The sequence below is a fragment of the Salvia splendens genome, chromosome 19 (genome assembly GCF_004379255.2).
Source record: "Salvia splendens isolate huo1 chromosome 19, SspV2, whole genome shotgun sequence".
NCBI lineage: Eukaryota > Viridiplantae > Streptophyta > Magnoliopsida > Lamiales > Lamiaceae > Salvia > Salvia splendens.
In genome coordinates this window covers 23,229,594-23,252,333 of record NC_056050.1, presented here as the reverse complement: position 1 = coordinate 23,252,333, position 22,740 = coordinate 23,229,594, and the positions used below count along the sequence as shown (strand labels likewise).

Below are 22,740 nucleotides of genomic sequence, written 5' to 3'. Positions count from 1 at the left end.
CTCAAAATCATTTCTCAACTCCCGTTCCATTTAGCAACCAGCATGACCATGTTAATTCCAATCAATTGGAAGAATCCACGTGGCATTCCATCCACACGAATTGGTGACCGTGACAGGTGGGCCCGGTTTGTCGACCTCAATCTCATAACAAAAAATTGACCCTGACTGCGAATGTCCATATAAAATTAAACACCATAGTGCCTGCAGCTGGGTACAGTTCGTCGGAGCGCGACGTACAACTCCTCGATGCGATTCGCGGTTCCGTTAGATAACGATGGAACATGACGGCGTCACGTCTCCCACCTATAAATACCGCAATACAACGTCGGACATTGCTCTCTCTCTTTTTGTCTCAACTCCTCATTTTTTGTTTCCATCTATGCACACCAGAGAATAAAACATTACAAATAGTAGGAGTATTTGATATAGTATGCATATCGATCCTTTTCGTTATATGTAGACTTAAATTTTTTGTGCAAAGAGGTACTGCATTTACATAATGTTCAAATCTCTCCCTCAATGATTATCTATTTATTAGTACTACTAATCAGTGTCTGGAAATTAACTTATTTCATTAACCTTTTTTTGCATATAGAGGTTTTGAAGACTACGATTAACTCATGAGATCGCACTTCCTTTTGTTGATTTTATCGTTTGTGCTTTGAAATTAGAGGAGAAAGTAAAGAAGGTGGTGAAGGAGGTAAGTTATGAGTAATACGGTTTAGTTCTCCTTCGGACTGAATAAAATTGCATCCACATTTTTCATTAATTATCAGCATTGCTTTGATCATTTTTTCCCATTCATTTCATATATTGTCGTGTGACACCAAAATCATTGTTTGTATAATACGAGAATTTTTGTTGACTAAAATCATTGTTTATACACACATTCACAAGTTGAGAAAAAGGTGTGGTTATTCTGTTGAATGGTATAGAGTACTGGAGTAATATTTATGCCCAAAAAATATCGATTTTAATATTCCTTGAGTAGATTCAAGCAGTCGCAGAGCAGACCACTTTGGAATTTTTACATTCAATTATTGAGCTCAGGCATTGATTGCAATTAATAGACCAGATGTTACTGATCCTTTTACATAAAGAAAGAGAATTGTTCATGAATATTTTTCCATCTAAATTGATTCAAAATATCCCATTTTCACTGCAGGTAAAAGAGAAAACAAGGACATAAAAAAGACAGAAAGTCAGGAACTAGTAAAAAAGAAGGGTAAGACGATGCTGGCGTGCATAACTTGCTCAAAGCAGACAACGGAAGATGGCGGAGAGGAAGCCTCGCGTGGGACTCCCATTACCAAAGACGCCATCGAAAGCCTCACAACGCAGGTTCCATGTGTTTTATTTTTATTACGAAATGAGTAAATTACGAGAGAGAAAGATAAAAAATGCTCAATGAATAGTGTAATGACGTTGGTGATTTTTTTTGACAAAAATAGATTTGGGCTAATTTTAGTGGACGAAATAAACTAAAATGGTAAATGGAGACTATTTTTTTTTGGGACGGAATAGTACTTACTCGACTAATAGTAATATGTTATATGTAGTGTTGTTTGTGTAGAGTATAAATTATTGTGTAGTTGGGTCCACAAAAAATACTTATACAACTTGATTTTATTGTTTGATTTTGGGCTTTGCCTTCACAATCCATTTTGCGGGGCTAGAGGTAGGAACAGAAATATAAAATATGATGATAGTAAGTATGGTTAAAAAATGAGATTAAAATAGAGATTTCATCAACCACAAACACCTTAACTTTTGCTTGCCTAGTCTTAGATATTTTTGCTATTTCCACTACTCCATTTTATCCAAGCCGAACTCAAAAACGAGGGAACCTAGTTGGTGAGACAGCAGCTTAAATTGAAGGGGAGATGCATCTTCTAATGGGAAGGAATATGAACTTTAGTTCCTTGGGTCCTCTCCTCTTAATTAAAAAATTTAATGTGAGAAGGAATTGTGTAAATGCAATTTATGTGAAGGTCCCCACCCAACAATGCCAATAATTCCTGTGATAACTGTGAACAATGTCTCTTCTTTTTATTAGGACATAGTTGCATTGCATTGGGATCATATCATTGTCTGGATAGGTACCTATTTTAAGACACACTTTAAGTAGAGGATCACATGTAGTCTTGATCATTTTTTCTGTCAAGATTTGCTATGCAAGAATTTCATTTGTTTTATAATCACTTCCTCTAGTTGGAAGCATCTTGGACTAAGAATGTGTAAGAAGACAGACATAATCTTAAGAAGTTAAGTAGTTGAAAAATGAAGTAGAACATTCCCTTATTGAACTAATGAAATCAATATATAGTATACTACCATTTACCTTAGCTGTAGACTGCTGCTGATTTATGCAGTTATCTTAATTGTAGTTCATATTAACTAATTTATACCGTTGTGTATTTTCTTCAAAATGAGAGGGTGTGATATGTCTGATATATTAGTTTCTAGAACTTTTAATTCAACAAAACAACTCATGGACTATTATGTTTAAGGAAGCTGTCTGTAGATCCATGAGGGCACCCGCAACGCTGTGCCGTTGCGGTTCCTATACCGTTCCGGCGGAACGGTTCCGCGGCGGCACGCGTTGCAGGCTCCGTTCCTTCGCCATTCCGTGCCCATGCCGTTCCTATGCCGTGTCGCGTTCCGTTCCGGAGGAACGCGGAACGAAACGTTCCGCCACGCGCCGAGGCGACGTGGCTGCCTCCCATTCGACGCGTGAAGCCCACTCGCTGCCCCGCGAGTGGGCTTCTTCCCGGTGACGCAATAATTCAATTTTTTTTAAAAAAATTTGAATTTAATAAAAAAAAAAAAAATTTGCAACGGTAATGTGACCGTTTTTTTATATCCGTTTTGTATTTTTTTTTATTTTTTATTTATTTATTTACTCTATAAATACTCATATTTCATACTCATTTCAATCACAAACACACATCTATTCCTCTCTATTTCCACCCCAATTTTCATCTCAAATCAACTCTGCTTTCCTTCTCCCAAATTTAATCAAACTAATGGATCCTTTTGAATAAATGCGTCAAATATTGCAACAATCACTTGAAGAAGAACGGTTATCTATTCGTGCAAGGACACGCGACTCTAGTGCCCACACCCAACTCCAACATGATCTAATTGAGCACATTTGGGCAAATTTTGGCGGATGAAATTATTAAAATTGTGTACTTTTATTTTTTTAGGATTTTAATTGTGTGCTTTTTATTTTTTTAAGTTTAAGTTGTAATTTTTTTTAATGTTGTGTGTTTTTTAATAAAGTGTGTTTGTTTTTTAATAAAGTGTGTTTGTTTTTTAATAAAGTGTGTTTTTTTAATTGAATTTAGTTGGAAATAAAAAAAATGAAATTGAATGAATAGTAATTTAAGGAACGGTTAAGGAACGGAGGGTTGCAGGTTCCGTTCCATAGTTAAGGAATGGAGTAAAAAAGTACAGTGGGGCCCTCAAATAGTGGTTTAAGGAACGGTATAGGAACGGTATAGGAACAACGTTGTGGATGGCCTGAAGTTCCCCATAGGGCTGGCAAATCGTGCGGGTTGGGTCGTTTTCGGGTCAACCTGATAACGACCCAACCCGACCTGTTAAGACAACCGTAAATCTTAACACGAACCCGACCTGCTACCTTCAAATCCGAATAGGACCCGCACCTGACACGAACCCGTTATCGACACGATATAATATGGGTTGACACGACACGATAACGACCCGAACATGATATTACACGATTAAAATCTGATATCACAAGATTAAAACTTAATTTTTAACCTAATTTACACAATTAAAATTCTTTTTATACTATTTAAACCTAATTTATAAGAAATTAAACGGTTAGAGTAATATATATTTTTTAAAATAATAATGATATTATTTCTTAATGGGTTACCCGTATCCGACCCGAAACCAACCCGAAATTATCGGGTTCTTAATGGGTCAACCCGATAAGGACATGGACCCAATAAGACTTGATCTCAACCTAATAATTTCGTGCGGTTTCGTGTCGGATTATCGTGTGGTGTCGAAAATTGTCAGCCCTAGTTCCCCCACCCATCAGCGATAAATGCTATGGCTATATGAAGGCAAACTAAACGTTAACTTCATAACGTTAGATGTGTTTTTCAATACCATGATGTTAGTATTACTGATTGGCTTGTTCGAGGTCATGTGATGTGATTAATCCTCAAATACTTGGTGATGTGATTAAGGACATGACATTCAAAGTGTCTCGTAAAGGGAAGCCCAGTGAGGCAGAAGGGAGTTGCAAGAAAGGGCAGAGATCATGTCCCGATTTTGATAGAATTTCAGATGCATATCCACTGCCACCAGGGAGCACAAGGTCCACTCCGGCTTGGGATTTCCCGTCCCAAGTGGTGCTGGAAGATGAAGAAGGGCCTAAACAATGGACGGCCCAAGTTGAGCCCGGTGTTCAGATCACCTTTGTCTCTCTCCCTCGCGGAGGGAATGACCTTAAACGAATCCGTTTCAGGTACCTATTGTCAGAGTCACTATTTCCTACTTTGCTTTAGGCCTATAAATTTATATACGATGTATTTGAAGCCGGGACACGTTCAACAAGTGGCAAGCACAGAAATGGTGGAGTGAGAATTATGATAGGGTAATAGAGCTATACAATGTGCAGAGATTCAATCAGCAGGCTATGAACACTTCAGGGAGATCTGAGGATGGAGTAAGTGCCCTTTTATCCGCTATTCGATAGCTACACTTGCTGTTATACTCTAGCAGTTACTTTGGAATGCAGGTTTCGATTTCTGTGAGCGACATTGAATCGGAGTGGATAGAGGAAGACGAGCCTGGTGTTGAGATCACCATCAGGCAGCTTGGGGATGGCACTAGAGAGCTTCGTCGTGTCAGATTCAGGTCTCGATTTCTCCAACAATGCATAGATGGTTTGCCTTTACATTGAGTTAACAGCTTTTGTTGATATGTTGCAGCTGTGACAAATTTGGAGAGGTGCATGCCAAGCATTGGTGGGAAACCAACAGGGATAGGATACAAACTCAGTATCTTTCTTAGTGCATTTCTGGATTTATTTTCGAGGCACATGCGAATTTGATAGAGGTAGAAGCACATACGACTTCGCCATAGGTGGAGGTACAGACGCCTTTGCAAGTGTCGTACAAGAGCTTACTGTTATATTTGCTAACTGATAAGAGTGGCTGAGGTGTGTCCTCATCTTGCTAGAGGTATCCTCGGGTGTCTTGTGAGGTGTGTCCTTCAAGATTGTGTCTTGGGTGTGTCCTCAAGTGTTGTAGTGTGGTTTCGTGTTGGTGTTATGTAGGTGTATTTGATGCTTCGAAAACCATTGTTGAGTATAATAATATTTCTTTCTTGTGTTTATTTATAATCGATCCTGGATTACTACTGATGCCCAACACTAACTTCTCGGCTGGATATGTTAACAAAACATCTCTCTATCCACATTCATAAAAGATTGAAATAACAAATTGGAGAATGAAAAGCAGGGCCTGGGGCACTTGGTAATTAATGGCCCGTACCCAAATAGCTCGAAAATCAAAGCAGTTAGGCCAGAACCTAAACGGGATAGTCCGATTGACATCCCTACGTAGGACCATACTATGTGAAAGATGTCAATGTGATCTCTTAACTTCCTTTTCATGCAATGTTATACATACAATGTGATCTCAATGTTCTTTCAAGAAAAAAATGGGTATTTTATTATAATGGTCAGGAACTGAAACATTTTCTAAATTATACATATAATATTATTGTGTTAAAAATATATTTAGCTTTTCTCCTAAATCGTATTTACTCCTCTTGATGGTATCTAAGGAAGATAAATATATGTTCAAATTTCAAATTTTGATTTTTCCTTATGGATTTTAAAACTTCCATTAGTTTAAATTTTCATTTTATGGATTTTAAAACGTGCAGAATATTGAAGATTTACTACAACGCGTAGAATTGAAGAAGATAAAATAAGTAATTAGTAGAGGATGTTTCAATTAGTAGCTGATGTCGACTTGCGTGAGATGAATCTCCTGAGGTAGAAGATGATATTTGAGATTGAGGTTTCCGAAGATCTTCTTCAGCTCGAGGAACAGTTCCGTTATCCTGATGTTCCGGTCCCCGTAGTTCTGATGGTTGATGGTGTGTTGCACGCATAAGGCCATCTTCAGCTTGTCCAGATTCTCGATCTCCTTCACTATGATTGAATGCTTCGGGTTCCAGTAGTTTGGCTTGCTCTCAATGTACCTGCAGAGTCATCGAAAGTTACTCTTGAGAAAAACTTATATAAAGGTAGATTCTTACGTTTGTATTGCTTTCTTTAGTGTGATTATCGTGTCCATTGGCGTGGAGACGTCGATGGTGAAGTTGATGGTGTCGCTCATCTCCGGGCTTCTGTAGAAGTTGCTGATCAGTTTGGTGATGAGGACCGAATTCGGGTAGTAGATTTTTTCATTGTCGTAGCGAAGGAACACTGTTGTTAGTATGTTCATCTCTTCAACTATTAGCTGCATAAACATACATAGTTATACACACGTTGGGAGTGGTTCAGTTGATAACTATCTTAAAATGAGAACTTATCAGTTGCCAACTGATATCAATGGGCAGCATAAAACATATCAGTTGATCTAACTGATATGTTTTGTGCTGCCAACAGATATATTTTGTGCTGCTGGCAAGTTCTCATTTTAAAGATAGTTCTCAATTGAATCACTCGCTACAAACATTAACTCATCATTGATATTGAGATGTGTTTTGGTTGTATTACCTGGACACCATCAATGACACAGCGGTCGCCTATGTCGAAGGGGTGCATCACAAACACGAAGACAATGGACTCGAAGACGGTCTTGCACATGTTCTGGAACGTGAACCCCACGAGGAGGAGCTGCGTTATGATGAACACTATCACTTTGGTCGAAGCCAGCCCCATCACTAGGACAATTATGACTACTATGATCATGCTCACAATGGCACTGGCTATTTTGTGAAGTTGCTGGACTGCTGTTTTCGTGTCGTTTAAGGAATGTGCTAGAGACTTCCGTTCATAGTAAGCCCGAACCTGTCATTCACAATGACAACGAACAATGAATCTAACTGATCTAAGCCAGCATCCGGACTTTTAGGAGTATAGGGAGGTACCACCCAGTTTCGGAAGGCGGGTTTGGAGATCTTGCCAGTTTCTACCGCGCCTTCGAAGAGGGGGAATATGGTATGAATCTCAACTTGCTTCAAGAATCTCATCAGATCCTCCTCCTCAATGTACCTTCATAGAACAAGTATTAAAAATCCCATAGCTTCATTAACCATTGATCATTAATACAATGTTCAAATGCTATTTAGTTAGTTTTTTGTATTGTTTCGATGTTAATCTGAAACTTCAGACACAATCAGCATATATACTAGTATAACTTGTCCATCATAGTAATTTTTTTGAAATGAACGATTTATATGTCTTGCAATTAAAAAACACCAAGGCTGAATGCATTTTGTTTGTCTTAGTGTACCTATCTCATATTTATATTAGTACTCATAGAGATTCAATATAACATCATTATACACACACACATACACATATATTTATAGGAGTTTGATTAATGCAAAACACATAACCAAAACTTGAAAGATCATTACTCTCTCCGTCCCGCTTTAGGAGTCCCGGTTGAGTCGGGCACATGTTTTAAGAAAGTGTTTGATCTTAACGATGGTGATCGAGAGAGGTAGAATTCCTATGGTCGTGCATAATGGCGAAAGAGAATTGAAAGAAGAAGATTGATATGTTTATTTGATATGTTTCGAATGAATACAGAATGATTTACAGCCTTTGTAATATAGGCATGAATTATGTCTAACTATGGAAATACAACTAGTGCTGTAATCAATTGTGTATCAATCAAGGGATTTGGATTTATCTTGCAATCCTCTCTTCTTGGAAGGTGTATCTTCTAATATGCTTTGACACTCCCCCTCAAGTTGAGCAACGGTATTTCCGATACTCAACTTGCCCAAAATTTCTTTAAAGATCTTCGGGGGAACTGCTTTTGTCAATATATCTGCAAGCTGCTCTTCTGAACGAACAAATGGGAACTCAATAATACCTCCGTCAAGATTTTCCTTGATGAAGTGACGATCAACTTCCACATGTTTTGTTCGGTCATGTTGCACAGGATTCTCGGAGATGCTTATTGCCGCCTTGTTGTCACAGAACAAGCGACTCTTCCGTGTTGGCGCAAAGCCAAGTTCTGTCAACAGCCTTCTTAACCATAGAATTTCCATCAATCCGCTTTTAATACCTCGGAATTCGGCCACAGCACTGGAAAGGGCCACAACCTTCTGTTTTTTACTTCTCCAAGTCACTAGGTTTCCCCCAACGAAGGTAAAGTACCCTCCTGTTGATCTTCTGTCCACCAGATTACTTGCCCAATCTGCATCGGTGTATCCATCGATTTCCAAGTCACTCCCCTTTTGTAGGAATATTCCAAAGCCAATAGTTCCCTTCAAGTATCTCACTATCCTTAATGCAGCTTCCATATGATTGACTTGTGGTCGATGCATGAATTGACTCACTACTCCAACCGCATATGTAATATCAGGCCTTGTGTGCGAGAGATAGATCAGTCTTCCCACTAGTCGTTGGTACCTTTCTCTATCTGCAAGGTCTGCTCCATCATCCATCTTCAATCCATGGTTAGGGATCATTGGAATTTCTGCAGGTTTACACTCGAGAAGACCTGTTTCTGTCAGTAGATCGATGACATACTTCTTTTGCCTTAGGAAGATTCCGTGCTTAGATCTTAACACTTCTATTCCTAAGAAGTATTTTAGTGCTCCTAGATCTTTCATTTCAAACTCTTTGAACAAGTTTTCCTTTAGACTTTGGATTTCTTCAGTATCGTCTCCAGTGATGATCATGTCGTCAACATAAATGATTAGACACGTCATTTTTCCATCTCTCCTTTTTGTGAAGAGTGTATGATCAGAAAGACTTTGCTTGAATCCATGTTTGAACATCGCCTGACATAATCTCCCAAACCAAATTCGTGGAGATTGCTTTAGTCCATACAGTGTTTTCCTTAGTCTGCAGACTTCTCCTATGTTGAACTCTTCAGAGAAACCTGGGGGAACATCCATGTATACCTCTTTGTTTTCTTCTAACTCGCCATGAAGGAAGGCATTTGTTACGTCGAACTGATGTAGGGGCCAGTCTTTGCTTGCTGCTACAGTCAGTAAGGTTCGTACAGTGTTCAACTTGGCCACTGGGGAAAAGGTTTCCTCATAATCCACTCCATACACTTGAGTGTATCCTTTCGCCACAAGTCTCGCCTTGTATCTCTCGATCGAACCATCTGCTCTTCGTTTAATGGTGAATATCCACCGACATCCAACTGGCTTCTTTCCTTCAGGTAAGGTGCATTTCTCCCATGTACCATTCTTAAGGAGGGCGTCTATTTCTTTCTTCATAGCTTCCCTCCAATGCTTGTATTTCACTGCCTCTTGGAATGTTTGTGGTATTTCTTCTTCCTCATATAGGGCAGTTTCGAAAGCTCGGGCCATTTCCGTCATGTGGCCTTCCACAAGGTTTGTTACTGCATATCTCGTCTTTCTCCCTTTCCAGTCTGGGGAGTATCTTCGAGGAGGTACTCCTCTATTACTTCTTGGAGGTAGTTCGTATGGATCTCCACGTTCTTCTCCAGTGTTCCTATCATGGTCAATGTTCACCAAAGACACGTTTTCACTATTGGAATTAGTTACCTCAGGAATCGAAGACGGGGTTGATGGTTGGTTCATGTCAATTTGCTCTGCGTCCTGTATTACTAGAAGTGACGGCCCGGCGGTGCTGCTAGCTTCCTCTGTTGGACCAACGTTCGTGACAGAGTTTGGTTGTGACTCCCCCCCGACTGGTTTCCTGGGTTAACTCTGGGTATTGGTAGCCAATTTAATAGGTCTGAATTTGGACTATCGTCCGTGGGTTGAGTCTCCCCCTGACCGCTAGATTGGCTATAGAAATATTCCCCTTCAACAAAATTACAATTCATGGTTGTGTGCATTCGACGGGTCTTTGGATCATAGCACCTATACCCTTTCTGATTTTTTCCATAGCCCAGAAAGACACACTTAAGGGCACAGGGGTCGAACTTGGAACGTTCGTGTTTTGGGATATGGACGAAGACTGAACAACCAAACACCTTAGGTTCTAGAGACAAGTTTGAAGGGATTTCGAAGTGGGTTGAAAAAATGTCTAGAGGTGTTTTGAAATTCGAGATGCCAGTGGGTAGCCGGTTCATGAGGTATACTGCTGTTGCCGTAGCCTCGGGCCAGAAGGATTTCGGAATGTTGGACTCAATTAGGAGAGCACGTGTAATTTCAAGAATGTATCTATTTTTTCTCTCCGCTACCCCATTTTGTTCTGGAGTATAGGCACATGATGTTTGATGGACTAACCCCTTGGTCCTAAAAAAGTCTTGCATTCTAGTATTGATGAATTCCCCCCATTGTCGGACCTAAGGATTTGGATGTTTTGATTATACTGAGTTTGGATAAGATTATAGAAGTCTATGAACCTATCAACAACGTCAGACTTGTTTTTCAAAAAATAGATCCATGTCATGCGAGAGTAATCATCAATAAAGAGCACAAAATATCTAAAACCTTGGCCCCCAGTAGTAGGAGCCGGACCCCACACATCAGAATGTATTAAAGCAAAAGGGGATTTCATTCGAGTATTGTTCAACTTGAAGGAATGTCTATGGTTTTTAGCTAACACACAAGTTTCACATTGGAAAGATTTCACAGAAGTAACTAAATGTGGAAAAAGAAGACGAACATATCCCATAGATGGGTGTCCTAACCGACGGTGCCACAACCAAGCCTGTCTTTCGGTCGGTCCGTGAGTGAGCATCATAGCAGTACTCTGTTGGGCTATCTCGTCCACATAGTACAGTCCGTGTCGCTCAGTGCCACGCCCAACTATCGTCCCCGTCTTGATATCCTGCAACATGCAAAATTGGGGTTGCATTAGTAGTTTACAATTAAGCTCCTTAGTGACGTGACTAATAGACAGGAGCTTATGTGACATGGATGGAACATAAAGACAATTCGAAAGGCATAAAGTGGGCGATATATTGATTGTGCCTGCCTCTTGAATTTGTGCTAGGTCCCCACTTGCTGTTTGGACATAGGTTTTTTTGGAACCGGATATGGATAAGAAATCAGAGGCTTCATAGGAAATTGTGTCTGTCGCCCCACAGTCAAAAATCCAATGAGGGTCTTTTGGGCCTGATGTGGAGGTAGAGGCGCATGCTAGGGTGTCGTACGAATTTTTACATGGTATTGAGGGGTGTATTTCTATGTCTTTAGAAGGATGGGGGCTAAATTGCGAGTTTTTGGCAGTATGGGGTATATTTCGCAATTCTGGAGAAGTTTCGGGTAGATTTCGGGATTCTGGAGAAGTTTGGGGTGTATTTGGTAATTTCGGAGAAGTTTCGGGTAGATTTCGGGATTTTATGGATTTCTGGGGTGCTTTGTGAGAAGGGGTTTGATGGCCGGGGTTTAAGTCATATTTTGGTGAACTGGTGGGGTTGATTTGGGATTTAGTGAAGGAGGGGGTGTATTTGAGTGCACGGCTGGGGTAGAAATCCTAGCCGCCTCACCGCCTATGGGAACCTCCGCCGTCTTCTCCTCGCCGCCGACGGCGTGGGTGATCAGTAATATCATACCTTCCGACCACGATCTCGCTACAGACGCCGATGTTACTGCTTTTCCTCCTCCGCTTGCCCGTATTCCGTCGTCGCTGCTGTTTGTGGATGGTGGACCGACGTTACCCACCGGAGAGTCGGTGAAGGCAACTCGGTCTCCTCCCACTACGGCTGCTGCTGCTCTCCCACTTCCCCCGCCGCTGTTGTTCCGATTTGAGCCTCCTCTGTTCTGTCGAGCTTTTTTCATCTCCTCCCACCACTCCGGGAACCCATGGAGGTGGAAACACGATTCTTTCGTGTGTTTCTTTCCCCCACAGTGGGTGCACACCATTTTGCTCTTGTCCTCTTCCCGTCGGTAGGTTTTGGAAGGCGGTGGAGGCGGCGGATTTTGTGGGCTAGGGTTTCGGTTTCGGTCGAACACGCCTAGTCCGACTCCGATTCCCGGGTCCTTTGATGTTGGGTTCATCAGTCTCTCGTTGACATACTCGCGCCTGACCATTCCATAAGCCTTCCTTGCGGTTGGTATCGGATCCATGTTCAATATCTCTCTTTTAATCTTGTCGTACCGGTTATCCAATGCCCACACAAATTGGTATAATCTGTGTCGTTGTATGTGTTGATTATACTTTTCGATGCTAGATGGTGTATCCATGGGGTTTGGATCTCGGGTGTCGATGGAGATCCATAGATCCTGAAGTTTTTGCCACAAGCTTTCTAATGACAAATTTCCTTGTTTCAGGCTGTAAGCTTGCCTGTGTAGATCGGAGATCTGGAACTGGTCCGCACCGCTCCCGTACATAGTGGCCAGACTCTCCCATAAGTCGTGAGCCGTTGCGTATTGGGATACCTCATTTACGAGGCTGGCGTCAATATTTCCGATGATCCAATTGAAACAGCAGTCGTCTCGCTGCTGCCATCGGTTGTATGTCGGGTCACTCGGTAGTGGTGGGTCTGAAACTCCAGAGATGTGAGAGGACAGCCCTTTCCCACCGATGGCCCGTCTCATCAATTTCGCCCATAGGGGATAGTTATCCCCATCGAGCTTGGTGGCGATGTGCACTTCGCCTAATGATTCTGGATGGGATGAAGGCTCCTGGTTTGATGATTTTTGAGACCCATTCAGTCTCAAGAATTCAGCAAATTGCTCTGCTGAGAGGGTTATTGGTTGATTGTTGTTGGATGGGGTTTCGGATCCATGGTCTGACATTTCGTCGGTTGTTTGTTTGCAGGTCTAAAAGGTCGGGAAAGGTACCGAGACTATGATGATAATTTTCTGAGTCTCGATCCCGGGATAGCCTGCTCTGATACCATCTTAACGATGGTGATCGAGAGAGGTAGAATTCCTATGGTCGTGCATAATGGCGAAAGAGAATTGAAAGAAGAAGATTGATATGTTTATTTGATATGTTTCGAATGAATACAGAATGATTTACAGCCTTTGTAATATAGGCATGAATTATGTCTAACTATGGAAATACAATTAGTGTTGTAATCAATTGTGTATCAATCAAGGGATTTGGATTTATCTTGCAATCTTCTGTTCTTGGAAGGTGTATCTTCTAATATGCTTTGACATTTGAGTGTGTAATAAATAAATGTTGTAGTGGATGTTAGGACCCCCTTTTAACATTTTTGTACTTATTATGTAGGATTTTTTATTAGTTTATCCCAACTGGACTCCGAAAGCGGGACGCCCGAAATTGATCAACCGGAACTCCTAAAGCGGGATGGATGTAGTATTAGATAACATGAAATTCATTATTAGTCTGTTTTTAGTTTATTAACATTTTTTGTGCAATATGTTTGACACTTAGTGAGTTGAATGATCCATAAAATGGTTCATATATTAATTCAGCATTTAAAATTAGTTTTGCATATAACAAAACCCTCTATTTATATATTAGAGTTGTAACTTATAAGTGACCAACTGACCATAGATGGAAGAGCAAAAGTGAAAACAGTAGGAATATTTGCAGATAAAAGTTAGTGGGAGGGCCAAGTTTGAGGATATGTGATGTTTCACTAATATAGGTTAGTGTTAGCTGTGGTGAAGCTACATGAATTTGCTGCGGCTGTGAAATATAATATGACAAAAAGACATGAAATTTGGGACCGAAGTGTAAAAATAAAAGTGACTGCCTCTCATAGTGGATAACAAAACGTGACAGTATGATATAATGAATTCATTGAAATTAATGTGTAACATCTCTCAGGTAGTGCTACCTTATTCTGAATTTCAACACCCACAATTAGTTTGTACGGACCAGTGGATTCACAGTATCACTATTGCAAAATTATAGTCTAAATCGATTATCAGAAAAAAAAACAAAAAAAGTGCATATGACAGCTCACACCCACAAACTATTGCCGCCTCCCACAGTCAACATATTTAAGTCAACGCCATGAATATTTTTTTAAGAGATCGATTATTTCGCACAATACTTTTTTTTGTTGAAATTAATCAATTTTTATCATAAAGTGCAAAACTAGATAAGAATAGTTTGAGAGGACATGTCACACATGCCTTCAATTTGATTGTAAAATTTTCATGAGAACATTTTTTTCTATCACTCGGTCCATAGAATAGAAAATTTGAAAATATATTATCACAACGATATCCTATAATAATACGCTAGTATATTATCATAATTTGAAGTGAAAATAAAGGAAAAAGGAAACTGCCCAAGGATGTCTCTATAAAATAGAAACAACCAAGAATGATTTTGTCTCACATCGAAAGTGGAACATAAAACATTCAAGGATGTCTCTATAAACGAGAAACAACCAAGAATGCGTTTGTCCCACATCGAAAGTGGAACATAAAACATTCAAGGATGTCTCTATAAAATAGAAACAATCAAGAATGGTTTCATAAATTCGCAAGCCCATCAAATATATATGGGCTATTACGAATTTCTTGTATTCATTTGTTTGTAAAAATTGATTTTAAATATAAAAATCAATTTTTATAAATAATTTTTTTTTAAAAAATTTGGTAGAACCGGCGGTTCAAACCGCCGAACCGCCGGTTCACGGTTCACGATTTCGCCGACCCTGAACCGGCGGTTTGAACCGTTGAACCGCCGGTTCATACCGGTTTTGAACCGCCGGTTCACGTATCCTTCGACCCTGAACCGGCCCGTTAGAACCGGCAACCCCCCGGATGGCTCAAACCGCCGGTTCCGGTCCCGTTTCGGTTCATGAACCGGTGGGCGCGAACCGGCGGTTAACTGCCGGGCCGGTTCGGTTTGTGCACGCCTAAGTACTACTATACTACTAATAATAGACATAAGAGGTGATGAGATGGAAATAAAATGGATTCCACTTCAATAAACTGCTCCCACTTGCTACGACAAGTACATCATGGAATATCTATCAAATCTTGACATCATGCATGCGTAGATGACCTTTCACGATTGATAATTAGCTTAAATAGTGTATACTACTTATTTATTAAATGGTTATAATTAGTTACAAGTTCCTAGTCCGAGAAAGATTGTTATCATAAGACACAATAATTAGGTTATGAAAATTATACTACTCCCACCGTCCCATAAGGCCATCCACAACGTTGTTCCTATACCGTTCCTATACCGTTCCTTAAACCACTATTTGAGGGCCCCACTGTACTTTTTTACTCCATTCCTTAACTAAGGAACGGAACCTGCAACCCTCCGTTCCTTAACCGTTCCTTAAATTACTATTCATTCAATTTCATTTTTTTTATTTCCAACCCAATTCAATTTAAATAAACACACTTTATTAAAAAACAAACACACTTTATTAAAAAACACACAACATTAAAAAAAATTTAAACTTTTAGAAAAATAAAAAGCACACAATTAAAATCCTAAAAAAATAAAAAGCACACAATTAAAATCCTAAAAAAATAAAAGTACAAAATTTTAATAATTTCATCCGCCAAAATTTGCCCAAATGTGCTCAATTAGATCCTGTTGAAGTTGGGTGTGGGCACTAGAGTCGCGTGTCCTTGCACGAATAGATAATCGTTCTTGTATAGACGGATGCGCTCCACTTCGAGGCGGACTACTTGCGGTTGAGCTTCCGGGGGATTCGTCGTCGAACCAATTTCCCGCCTCGGGTCCTTCGTCTTGGACAATCATGTTGTGCAAGATTATGCACGTATACATGATGTCGACCATGTTTTCCATGAACCACGTACGAGCCGGGGCTTTGATGATGTTGAAGCGCGCTTGGAGAACCCCGAACGCCCTCTCCACATCCTTGCGAGCAGCCTGCTGCTTCTGCGCAAAAAGAGCCTGCTTTGGGTTCGCAGACCCACTGCACGTCTTCACGAAGGTAGGCCACTTCGGGTAGATGCCATCGGCGAGATAGTACCCCATTTTATAAAGCCGGTTGTTGGCGACGAAGTTGATGGCCTGCGCTTTACCATCCAAAACTTCGGTCAAGAGGTCGGACTGGTGGAGCACGTTTACGTCGTTGTTCGACCCGGGGACCCCGAAGTACGCGTGCCAGATCCAAAGGCGGTAGTCGGCAACGGCCTCAAGTATAACGGTTGGGTGGGTGCCTTTGTGGCCGCTCGTGTAGGACCCCTTCCACGCCACCGGGCAATTCTTCCATTGCCAGTGCATGCAATCGACGCTGCTGAGCATCCCGGGGAATCCGTGCACTGTTTCGTGAAGGTCGAGCAGGAACTGACAATCGGTCGTGCTTGGCCTCCGGAGAAATTCATCGGTGAAGGCTATCGGACGCCTTTGCAGAATTTGAGCAAGCACATTCGCCCAGTGCTGTCTCCGATGTGGAGGTATTCGTCGAACATGTCGGCCGTTTGTCCAGTCGCAAGCTGGCGGATTGTTGTAGTACATTTCTGCAGCGTCGTGTGGCTGGGATGGCCGACCGCGTCGTACCCTTCCTGGAAGAACTCTTCCCGGGCTGCCAAAGTATTCGCGATGTGGAGAAATAAAGGTTTCCCCATGCGGAAACGGCGACAGAAGTACGTATCTCCCCAAACCGGGTTATCGCAGAAGTAGTCGCGTACTAACCTTGCAGCGGCTTCCTCCCGGTTACGATGGATGTACGTACGGGAGCGTCGTTGGGGCGGCGCGGCTTCTTCGGCCTCCCGTCGTCGATCTTCTTCAAGTGATTGTTGCAATATTTGACGCATTTGTTCAAAAGGATCCATTAGTTTTATTAAATTTGGGAGAAGGAAAGCAGAGTTGATTTGAGATGAAAATTGTGGTGGAAATAGAGAGGAATAGATGTGTGTTTGTGATTGAAATGAGTATGAAATAGGAGTATTTATAGAGTAAATAAATAAATAAAAAATAAAAAAAAATACAAAACGGATATAAAAAAACGGTCACATTACCGTTGCAATTTTTTTTTTAATATTAAATTCGAATTTTTTTTAAAAAAATTTGAATTATTGTGTCACCGGGACGAGGCCCACTCGCGGGGCAGCGAGTGGGCTTCACGCGTCGAATGGGAGGCCGCCACGTCGCCTCGGCGCGTGGCGGAACGTTTCGTTCTGCGTTCCTCCGGAACGGAACGCGGCACGGCATAGGAACGGCATGGGCACGGAATGGCGACGGAACGAAGCCTGCAACGCGTGCCGCCGCGGAACCATTCCGCCGGAACGGCATAGGAACCGCAACGGCACAGCGTTGCGGGTGCCCTAATAAATGATATACTTGGGAAGTGACACGAAATTTTAGGAGAAGTTGTTTTATGTGTTAAGTGGAGAGATAAAATATTATATTTATATTAATGTGAGAGAGAACTTTTTTCTAAAAAATGAAATGTGACATCTTTTATGGGACAAACTAAAAAGGAATGTGACATCTTTTATGGGACAAACTAAAAAGGAAAGTGTGATATCTATTATGGGATGGAGGGAGTACTATGAAATATGTCCTCACGTTCAATTTAAAAGGTTTTTAAAAATAGTTACAATTTTAAAAGAATTGATTTAGAAGTGTGAGGTCAACTACGTAAAATAGAAAGAAAGAAAAAAAGTAAGTAAGCGCCATAAAATAATAAATTAGGACAATATTTTGTGGATCGATGAAATAATTACTTACTTGGCCCTAGGTTTAGCAACATTCTTGAAGATCCTCTTAGCAGAAGCCATAGCCTCCCATTCACTCGTGATCTCCGACTCCGTCCCTCCGAACTGATCCACCGTTTTCGAGATCGTCGACAGCCCAAAAAACCTCACATAGTTCACCAGCCTCTTCACGCTCCACGCCGTCGCCGTGTTCTGCATGCTCAGCTTCCTGAGCTTCTCCATGTCGATCTTCCTCGTCCCGCGCCCCCTCGACAAAACCCTCCCCACGCTCCTCTCCCGCGCCACCGCCGCCTCGTCCATGGGCGGGCCCAAGAGCGTGTCCAGCACGTAGTGTTGGAACATGCTCTCCTTCATCCGGTCAAAGTAGGTGGCCACGTGGAAGGACGAGGCCAACACTTTGACCAGGATGATTTTGACCAGCCAGACGGTCGCGGCGAGGATCGCCACGAGCGCCTGGAAGAGCTTTTTAAGTAGCTTGTTGTTCTTGTGGATCCTAACGTTGAAGATGAAGGTCCACGAGAGCAAGACGAGGCCGAGCCACACGCAATTCTGGATCGATCAGGCCGTAGACGAAGTAGAGCACCTTCTCCCGCAGCATGAAGTTGCGCTCGACGAGGAAGACGGCGACGCGGATTATCCAGCCGGAGACGAGGCGGCCGCTGAAGGTGACCAAAATCATGAGGCACCAACGCCAGAGCTCGAGGCCGCACGTGCGTTTTTCCTTGAGGGATGAGATGGTTAAGGAGAGGATGAGGCACGTGGTGATAAGGATCAAGAAAATCCACTCCATTAGGATTCTCCACCGGATCTTGATGAGCGAATTCCTTTTCTTGTTTCACCTGCTCCTTGAAGGGAGTGCGACGTTGTCGCGCTCTTCTTCTTCTTCTTCGTCGCCGTCGTCTGAGGTGAGGAAGGAGTCGCTGTCGTCGGAGTTGGTGGTTTCGTTGAGGGTTTCGAGGCGGGAGAATTCGTTGAAGCGGGATTTGGGCTTGGAGAAGCTTAAACGACGTAGTTTGGTTGCGTCGGAGGAGTGGGACTTGTGGTTTTGATCGTCCCCTAAGTGAATGATGTGATGATCAGAAGATGGTGTGTTGTCATCCATTGTTTTTTGCTCTAGTTTGTTGTGTGTGTAGTATGATGGTTTAGTCATGGTTTATATATAGGGAAAGTTATCTACAATGCACATCTTCAATTACCATCACGTGTACGTCCTAAATGGTTTTATATACACTCTTTCTTTTTTGGGCTGTTCTTTCTAATTTTGAAAACTATGTTCTCTCTAATGAGATATGACTCATTCTCCACTAGCAATACTTTAATTACTTTTTCTTTCACTCTCTTTCTTACTTTACCATTTGTGCACTAAAACTTGTTCCTAACCAAAAACGAATACTCTTATAGGACAGAGAGAGTAGTAAATAATGGAAAATTGCCAGAAAAAAACATGAAATTTGATAAATTCCGGAGAGTTCAACAACTTTAAAAAATAGTCAATTGTATTACTCCATCTATCTCCTAATATCTGTCCCATTTTGACTCAGCATAAGTTTAAGAAATGTAAAAAAAATGGATTGAAAAAGTTAGTTGAGTGTGGATCAGACTTTTATATACTCCATCCGTCCCATGTTACTTGCACTGTTGCTTTTCGGCTCATTACAAACTCCTTACACTATTTATATTTTAAGTTAGAATTAATGCATTTAATTAATATGTTAGTTTAAGTTAAGAGATCCTTTATTAAGTGATGTCTCATTACACTTGAAATTCTAATTTAATTACACTAAAAAATCAATCCCAAATTTACGGCCTAAAATGAAAAGTCCGAGTAACATGAGACGGAGGGAGTACTTACATAATAAATGTGAGTAAAACTAAATCAGTAGAAATATGAAGTTCACTGCCAAAAACAGTAAAAATAAAGTGAGATAATTAACAAGGGACACTGCCAAGAAACTATAATGAAATTTAACTAATTTTCCCGCATCTTTCGTCGTACATATATATGGCTAATTGGTAGCAGTCACCGTAGCCACATTTAAGAGCATTAGCAGTGGTGCAGATGTCCCGGCAGACATCCCCGCGGACATCCCAAAAACACCTCCTGTCACGTCATACGGACATCCCTCTGCACAGTGGCGGACATCCCCAAAGACATCCCCACGGACTTCCCACAATAAAAATTCACAAATTAAATAATTTACGGAATTAAAATTTCGACACAAATACTGGGAAAATGAAACCACTTTATTTAAAAAAAACATACTAAATTAAAAAAAATACATAATTATTAAAAAAAATTACATTGTTAAAAAAAACCGCATTCTCACAACTCGGATTCCCCGCCGCCAGTCCCCTCGTCGTCCCCGCCGCCGCCACCCCCCTTGTCGTCACTCTCCGACATGTCTCCGAACCCCAAATCTCGCCGCATACTATTAATGATATCCTTAAGCGACCGCTTGTAATGGCGGTCGGTCGATTGGCGCCATTCAACCATTGCACGTAACAAGGTTTCATGTGCCGCGATGCGGGCGAATGAGGAGTTCTCTGGATCGTTTTGGGTGGGTGCTGCCGATTGGGCCTCGCCGGATCAGCTGGCGCTTCCCCTCGCCATCCGCGCCGCGGACTTTTGCCCAGCCGGGAGGGAGTTCGTGGGAACTAGCACTGCTACTGTACTCCCCGGAGGTGCTTATTTCTGTCCGCTTCGGCCAGCCAGATTCAACACCCGCAGTGAACTTGGCCGAAGTCTACACCACAAGATAGACCTCCCAATATTTGAATTCCCCGAACCCCTGTGTAGTGTCGATGAACTGATGGTGAGGCAGGAGCTTCACATCCTCGGCAGACATGCCGCTGGTTGCCGAGCGGAGGTTGTTTGTGTAAATGCCGGCAAATCGGCTGAGCTGCCTCCTCAGCCGCTCCCACTGTTTCCGGCATTGCTCTCCGTTGTGAGGCTTCCCCCCTAGCGGTTTGAACTGGAGGTAACTTTGGCTAATGCGCCACCACATCCTGTCGATGTGCTGGTTAGCCCCGACGTACGGATCCTCCGCAACACTGATCCACGCCTTCGCCAGCGCGATGCACTCTTCCATGCTCCAGACGGTCCACTTCTTCCCGCTGGACCCCTCTCCCTGCCCTGCCCCTCCTCCCTGTCGCCGTTGGTGCGTCGGTGGGAGAATCCCGGATCAGAGATAGCCCCAACTCCTCAAGCGAAAACGTCTCGATTCCAGTGAACTGAGTCTCGAGAGGAGTACTAGCGGGTTGTCTGGCGCTAGTAAATCCATATAGGGCCGATAGACGTTGTCCACCGGCGATTGCATCATCCCCTGCCTACCCCCCCCCCCGCAGCGCCAGGCAATCCCTGCATCATCCCCGACATCATCATCCCGGGCATCTGGGGCATCATTCCCGGCATTTGGGGCATCATCCCCGGTATTCCGGGCATCATCCCCAGCATTTGGGCCATTCCTGGACTCGCCCCGGGCATCTGGGACATTTGGGGCATCATCCCATACCACTGCGGGTACATGTTGTAGTACCCGGGCATCATCCCCGCTGACGTTTGAGATTGGGGCATCATCCCCGGCATTTGGGGCATCGCGGCGGACATCGGCGTACTACCGCCGATGGGAAAATAAGGCGCATGTGACTCGCTCGTGGCGGGGGAATCGCTATCGTGGTGCTCCATTGTTCTTCGAAAGAAAAGTATTTTAGAGAGAGAGAGATACTCATTAATACAAGTGGTGTGAATGAAATGAAGTTCAACGATACGTATTTATAGAATTATTAAAAAAAGAAATTAGTGCAATAATCGGGACGTCCGCACGGACGTCCGTGGGAGTCAACGCAATGACAGACATCCGCACGGACGTCGCGACGGATATCCGCGGAACGCCGCGGAACTCCGGTGTCCGCAGCGGATGTCCGTATCCGTGCCTCCCTTGAACAATGACGGACGTCCCGCGCGGACTTACGACACGCCGATCGGAATTCCACCGAGACGGGTGCTATTGCTAATGCTCTAATTGCTAGGAGACTGAATGTACCAAAAAAATAAAAATAAAAATAAAAACTATATTTAGCAGTTAGACATGGGAAAGATGAAGGAAAATGATAAAAAAATAAAAAATAAAAAAGCTAAAAGAAAAAGAGAAAAGAAGAAATTCTTTAAATCCACTAAAATCTGCTCATGAAGAAATAAAATATAAGATGTATTAACAAGAAAAGAGATTGAGAGGACGTTACAATACAAATAATGTTTGTGCAACAATGTGACTCTATTCATATGAGGAGTAATAGAATACAACTTAAAACACATACGAGATACATTGGCATGGACAAAATAATTTTAGTTGTATACCAACACATACGAGATACATTGACTTATCCAATGTATCGGTTGCGCTTTTTATAAATTTTGGTTTGGAAACACAGATTTATGGGAAAGTAGTTCAACTTTTTTTCCTTATTTAAAGCGCTCAGAATTTTTCATTCACGGAACCAACCAGCTTACCTAAATACTTTATTCTCCACATGTTATTCTTTTTGCAAAAAGATACTACTACTTAATTCATTCATTAAATGTTACTCACAATAAGTTCACATATTAATGCATGAACCAAAAAAATATAAACATCATTCCGTGGGGAAATTAGGCTCCATTTGTATAAGTTGCTACTTGCAATGGGGCAAATAAGGGTGTCCACAATTGGAGGACACGGCGCCAGCAGTGGGAAGTGGCTGGCCCGCGCCTCCCCATAATGGAGGACACAGGCGGACACGGCGGGTGGGGGTGGAAGGGCATGCGCCAGCTGCTCGGCGCGGAAGAGCCGGTGGGCCAGGCAGCGCAGCGCCCTATTGCACGCCCCTGAGGGCGGCGGACACGGCGGGTGGGGGTGGAAGGGCATGCGCCAGCTGCTCGGCGCGGAAGAGCCGGTGGGCCCGGCAGCGCAGCGCCCTATTGCACGCCCCTGAGGGCGGCGGCCGCCGCAG

At 42.4% G+C, this 22,740-nt stretch overlaps 1 protein-coding gene and 1 pseudogene across 1 annotated transcript; one reads left to right on the top strand and one right to left on the bottom strand.

The window, feature by feature from the left end:
• Positions 1–353: 353 nt before the first annotated feature.
• On the top strand, positions 354–5,386 carry LOC121779334 (protein BREVIS RADIX-like). Its single transcript, XM_042176656.1, has 7 exons — positions 354–483; positions 596–700; positions 1,166–1,341; positions 4,265–4,507; positions 4,579–4,708; positions 4,781–4,899; positions 4,974–5,386. The coding sequence occupies exons 3-7, from the start codon at positions 1,274–1,276 to the stop codon at positions 5,053–5,055; spliced, it is 642 nt and encodes a 213-aa protein (XP_042032590.1). The 5' UTR covers positions 354–483; positions 596–700; positions 1,166–1,273; the 3' UTR covers positions 5,056–5,386.
• A 575-nt stretch (positions 5,387–5,961) lies between these two features.
• On the bottom strand, positions 5,962–20,840 carry LOC121779191 (annotated as a pseudogene).
• Positions 20,841–22,740: the final 1,900 nt, after the last annotated feature.